The 6536-nt window shown below is 37.4% G+C and overlaps 1 protein-coding gene across 1 annotated transcript in view; it reads right to left on the bottom strand.

Moving 5' to 3' along the window:
- The window catches only part of LOC112503155 (branched-chain amino acid aminotransferase 2, chloroplastic-like), a 51473-nt gene that overhangs the window by 35917 nt on the left and 9020 nt on the right, over positions 1-6536 (bottom strand). The window contains exons 4-5 of the mRNA XM_025107223.1: positions 1128-1304; positions 907-1038 (exon numbers count right to left, since the gene is read on the bottom strand). Of these exons, the coding sequence (XP_024962991.1) occupies positions 907-1038; positions 1128-1304 (309 nt within the window). The remainder of the gene's footprint in view (positions 1-906; positions 1039-1127; positions 1305-6536) is intronic.

Raw genomic sequence — 6536 nt, 5'->3', positions numbered from 1 at the left:
CCCACGTAGCTACACTTTTGGGGAAAATAAAATACTGCCTTGAAAGAGTCAAATAAAAAAAAGGAAGAAATAAAATAACATGGAAATCAAATTGACTGAAATGGAGCTCACGTGGGGGAAAACAAAAGTAAAATAAAATAAACTGCAATCAAGTAATGGGATTTGATCGAATCAAATTAACCCACCCATGACCCACTTGGCATGGTTCTTGAAGCGGGTTTGGTTCGTCAAACGGTTCATCAGTTGGGCTCTGCCTATCAGTGAGTCTTGTAGTCTTTATGTTCTTTAAATGGGCATTTTGTTGATCGCGAGCTTCTCTAGTGAGTTTGTAACTATTGAAGAGATGTGACAAAGAGATAAGGTCATGGTAAGTGTCGTCTCAATAGAGTTTCATCTCTTTGCCACTATTTTCTGGATTACATGTCGACATTGGAATCTAATATCTTTCATCTTCAATATATGCACTTGAGAAGTAACAGGTGTTCAATCGCTTCAGAGCTAGCTCCTTAGCCAACTTGATTAAAATTGGTCAAAGGTGCTAATAGATTTCCTCTTTTGTGATCCAAACATAGCACCAATTATTTACTTCAGCTACTTGGATTGAAAATAACTACTAATACGATAAAAAGCTCTCACCTACATAATATACTCATTAACCAACATCAACTAGTAAGGAGTTGGTACCAAATCAAAAACATTGTATGGTTGTGCCAAAACTATAAAAGAATATATAGAAGCACAAAAATCAAACGACCAGCAAAATAGTCGATTGGAACAAGAGATTACAACCCAATATTGTAAGAAAAATATTGATCACTTATCAAGCATTGTGTTTTTCTAGTAAACTAGAGTGCATCATCAAATAGTAATACGACTAAGTGGAGCACTAAGGATAAAAGAACATACCTTGAAATAGTTACCAACAGGAGAAACATAAATTAGAAAAGTATACTCGGGAGCTGGTGCAAGACCAAGTACACTTCCACTCCCCATAAGTAACGGCCTTATGTATAATGAACCTTTACCTGGAGGAGGTATCTAAAAAGAGCAAAAAGGAGTTGCTATCATTGGTGGTCATATAAGTCTCAAATAGAATTACAATAAATAAAAAACTTAGTTACTCTTACCCATCTTTCATTTGCCAAGACAGTGGCCTTAACAGCTTCGACAAACTGACTAACGGAAGGAGAAGGCATGCACATACGCTCTGCCCCCATCATCATCCTTGCAGCATTTTCTTCGGGACGAAACAGTAAAATACTACCATCTACTTTACGGTATGCTTTCAGACCTTCAAACAATCCCTGTGAAAAATAAGAGGGAAAACATAAGTTAAGCTAGCACTCACAAATAAGTAAATTAAAGAAACAAGTCAAGTAATTCATCGCTTTCTATTCAAGATTAAACTGCAAAGAGACACAAGGGCTAATGATAAGCCACCCATTAGATTCAGCCGGTAAGGACGTAATTTTTTAAGAACACCCAATCTCCAGGTGCAAAGACAACATCTTTTCTTTTTAAGTCGGCCTGTTGCTTCATCTTACATTGAGACTTCAACAGATGCATCCTGACCTCATCCCTAATTTCATTTCTGCTCATTAATTCTTGTTCTACGGACTGCAAATTTGAGGAAGCAGATTTATAACGTATCAAGGGTGGAGGATCTCTCCCATAAAGTACACGGAAAGGAGAACATCTAAGTGAGGTATGGAATGAAGTATTTTAAGACAACTCAGCCCAAGACAACCATTTACTCCACTGCCTTGCTATGTCCGAAACACAACATCTCAGATATTGTTCTAAGCATTTGTTCACAAATTCCATATGCCCATCCATTTGTGGGTGGTACGCAATACTAAACCTGAGTTTAGAATCTTGTAGCTTGAATATCTCTTTCCGAAACACAATTTGGAAAATCTTATCTCTATCGAAAACTATGGATTGGGGCACTCCATGTAGCCATATTATTTCCTTTGCAAAAACTTCAGCAACCGATTGAGCAATATATGGATGTTTCAATCCAATAAAGCGGGCATACTTACTGAAATGGTCTACAACCACCATAATGGTGCTCTTACCATCAGCGCTAGGTAAGCCTTTAATAAATCCATCGACATTTCTTCCCAAATTGTGAAGGGCACAGATAGAGGTTGTAACAGACCCGCTAGAGTGCCACTTAAAGTCTTATTCCTTTGACAAACTTCACAACTTTTCACCAAGTCATTTTTTTCTATCCTCATGCCCACCCAAAAAATCTCAGTAGCTATGCGCTTTATAGGAACGATCCGCCCCGGTATGACCTCCGGTCGGAGATCCATGAAACTCCTCAAACGGTAAAGGAATGAACTTGGATGTCCTGGATATTACCAACCTGTCCTTGTGCAGCAGTAAACCTTGTTGTAATTCAAATCCTTTATGGATTGTAGTGTCTTCTTGCATTAAATCAGTCTTTAACTTCATAACAAATTCATCTTCCTCAATTTCACGTTTTAAATCATCCCATTGTCTCCACTCTGGTTCGCCCAAATTTGAACATTCCAAATCATCTTTTTTCCAAGATTGAGCATACGCCGCCCAATTTACACATCCTGGTTTGTAAACAATCAAAAAGTCGTAACCCAACAACTTACTCATCCATCTTTGATACTCCGGTTAACCACCCTTTGTTCCAACAGGAATCGAAGACTACACTAATCACTACAGACGTAAAATGCCTTCCCAAAATATACGGCCTCCACTGACGTACAACAAAAAGTACAGCCATCAGTTCTTTTTCGTAAACAGATTTCTGTTTTGCTCTCAATCCCAAAGATTGACTGAAATAGGCTATAGGCTGCTCGTTTTGCATCAGAACAACTCCCAACCCATAACCTGAAGCGTCCGTCTCGATGACAAATTCCGCCGAGAAGTCAGGAAGTTTCAAAATAAGTGCAATTCATAACAACTTCTTCAATTCCTCAAAGGCTGATTGGGCTGCTTCTGTCCAGAGAAACTGATTCTTCTTCAATTCCATACCCTTTAATGAACTTCCAGTAATAACCGGACAGTCCCAGAAACCCACGTAACTCGGTAACTGTAGTCGGGACTTTCCATTCTACGATAGCCTTTATCTTAGACTCGTCTACCTCTACACCCTCATCCAATATAACATGCCCTAAATAACCAAGTTTATCATGGCCGAATTCACACTTTTTCTTATTAGCGTAAAGCTGTTGTAGGGACAAAATGTCAAGAACAGTCTTCAAGTGTACTAAATGTTCCTCCTAAGACTTAATGTATACCAATATGTCATCAAAAAGTACCAATACAAACTTTCGTAAATAACAACCAAAAATTTCATTCATTAAACCTTGGAAGGTCATCGGCGCATTGACCAATCCAAAGGGCATTACGAGAAACTCATAATGTCCATGATGAGTACGAAAAGCCGTTTTCAGAACATCTTTCTCGTTCATTCTAATTTGATGATAACCGTACTTCAGATCCAATTTCGAGAACACTCGGGCATCATGCAATTCATACAGCAGCTCGTCGATGACTAGAATAGGAAACTTATCCACCACCATTAACTTATTTAGGGCTCTATAATCTATACAAAACCTCCACCTCCCATCTTTTTTCTTTACTAGTAATACAGGACTTGAGAATGGACTTGCTGATAAGTATCAACTTATTTGATGCTTTTACACTTTTTCTTACGTCATTTATCCGTTTTAGTTTCCCAAAATTCCACAAATTGAGTCTTTTTGTTTTTTTTTCTATCTTTTTTTATATTGGAGTTAAATTGATGTAATGACATGTTTACTTCTTGGGTATGTGCTGACTTTTTGGGAAAAGCCATGTTAATAGGTGTTTTGGTTGAAGCATGCTACAGCATGTGCTGTAGGATGATTCCAGGGGCGTTTTTGATAATAGTACGGATGATCTTTTGACGTCTAATCCTCTTTTTTGACAGCCCATCTTCTGCAGTTTTAAAGATCTCATGGTACATGTTGAAGATTTTCTCTTTGACAATCTTTTGGATAAAGATTGCTTTACCTTTTGGACAATGTAAATAGTTGGATATTAGCTTTATTTTTGGGTCCTTGTCCTCCCTTCTCCTACTATATAAAGGAGGGATTTTTGGCTTTTGAGGTAAGCAATTTGGAGAACAACTTTGGATGTAATTTGGAAGTTCACTTGGATACAAAAATAGTGTTCGGAAGTATTTTAAATTCTCTTTACATTTAAGTCTCCTTTATAATTCTTTTTAGTATTTATTTCTTCTACTTATTTTTATTTCTTGTGCTTTACTTATTATGCTTTATTATTTATGCAATTAATTTTATCATTTCAAGTATGGTAGGCTAAAAATATAGCTTGGGTATTGGGTGACGTCAAGAAAAATACCGATTCCGTTTGTAGAAAAATAAATAATAAATCTTTCCAACTACGTCATTCAAGTTTATATTGTAAAAACATCATCCATGGACAAGTTAATCACTTGTTTAAAAGTGTTACAGTGTGTTGGATTTAGAGATAAACCAACAAGCACACGTCAACTTGAATGATATGGAAGTAGGCTCGAGAGAGCTACTTAGAATCGAGGAGATTCGTTTTCACGCCATTTAGCTTATATAAGGAATAGTTTGATCAAATGTCGAGACTCCAACTTTGCATAGAGATATGAAGGCTTAATCTATGACTGTGCGTCATTCTACATCTCGAGAGATTACCTTAAAGAAGCTATTAGTTGTAAAGAAAATTATTTATAAAGCATGCTATAGAATCATGTTGTAGCATGCTATAGAATCATACTATAGCATGTTGTTTACTTAAAGATCGGTTTAATATCTTAACAAATTCCTACACCCTAAGCTCTATTTTATTACTTGTTCACAACAGTAGTGTTAAACCAACTCACCACAAATATTTCTTTGAACTCACCATCTGAAATCATATCTTTATCTAGACTGTTAAAATGAACTTTATTTCTTTTCCCCGTGGACGATATTCGGTACTTTTCCACTTTATTGCTTGTAAAAGACAATAGTAAATTGATAAGTGTATACTTGCACTAATCTCCATTTGCTAACAGTCCGAGAGATTTATTTTATATAATTCTCGTAACACTTGCACTCGGCCGAATCACTCCTGTCTCCAGCATTTCTTTAACTAGCTTTTCAATCTCATCTTTTTCATAATGAGGGTACCTATACGGTCTCACATTCACTGGTTCGGTTCCATCTTTCAACACAATGCTATGCTCTTTTCCTCTAACCAGAGGCAATCCATGTGGCATATTGAAAACCCGTTCAAACTCCTGTAATAAAGATTCCAGCCCCGAATTCATTTCTTCCCGCTCTTCATTCTCTGTTTCACATGAGCCCAATTCAACTAAAATTCCATGACCCTCCTGTTGGATTTCCCTTCCCATTGTTTTCAGTGACACTTTAGTTCTTCCAAAAAGATGGATCACCTTTAATCGCGACAGATTTTCCCCCGACCATGAATTTCATTACCTGTTGTTTCCAATTAATGTAAGTGGTTCCCAACCACTGTATACTTAAAATCACATCACTGTTGCTAATTGAATAGGCAAAAAATCCTCCACGATATCTAAATTTTGGATTGACAGCATTATACTACAACAGTTTCCCTCTCCTTTCACCGTATTTCCCGTACCCATAGTAATCGTATACTCTTTCGTTTTCTTCACTTCTAAATTCAACTTATTAACCACCTCTTTCGAAATAAAGTTGAGTCGCGCCGCTGACTATTGAGTACTACAACGTTCTGATCTCCAATAATTCCTTCTATTTTCCTCGTCTTCAGGTTAGTAATACCAACAAACGAATTCAAATAAACCTCGACTTTCTGTCCTACATTGACCACATTAGTCGAGCTCAATAATTTATCCTCTTCCACAGCTTCCTCCTGGATGAAAATCACATTCAACTCTTTTTATACATTCGTGCCCTGGTGAATACTTTTCATCACATCGATAACATAAACCGAGATCGCCTCTGTTGAACCTCTTGATCGTATAACCTCCTAAACTCCGATCTAGAACTTACTTTCGAGTCCGGAGACGAGACTGAATTCGATCTGCTGCTCTTAGCTTCGAATACAAAACTTGAATTCTTCCTTCCTATATACGTTGATCTCTCCCTGCTGATCATTTTATTTGACTTCGATTTCGGAAGCGTCTCCATTGCCTACCTTAACGAAATTGGACTCGATAGACGCAGTTCGGCCTCAATCGAATTTTCCAATCCATTAATGAATTGGTTGAGAAATACCTCTTCAGGTATCTCATCAGAGGAGCGGCGAATTCCACAAACTTTCTCCTATAATCATCAATCGATCCTTCCTGTTTCACCGCCAAAAACTGTTCACATGACGATCCCAAAGCTAGCTATTTGAATTGACAAAGAATTAATCGTTTCAAATCTTCCCAAGGCGTAATAGCATGACGTTTGTTCTCCCAATGAAACCATTTCGGCACATCACCTTCAAACGCTATAAACGAAACGTCAATCTGTTCCTCAGGACTT

The sequence above is a fragment of the Cynara cardunculus genome, unplaced genomic scaffold, assembly GCF_001531365.2.
Source record: "Cynara cardunculus var. scolymus isolate 2C unplaced genomic scaffold, CcrdV1 Un_Scaffold_2623, whole genome shotgun sequence".
Taxonomy (NCBI): domain Eukaryota; kingdom Viridiplantae; phylum Streptophyta; class Magnoliopsida; order Asterales; family Asteraceae; genus Cynara; species Cynara cardunculus.
This window is presented reverse-complemented; position numbering and strand designations above follow the sequence as displayed.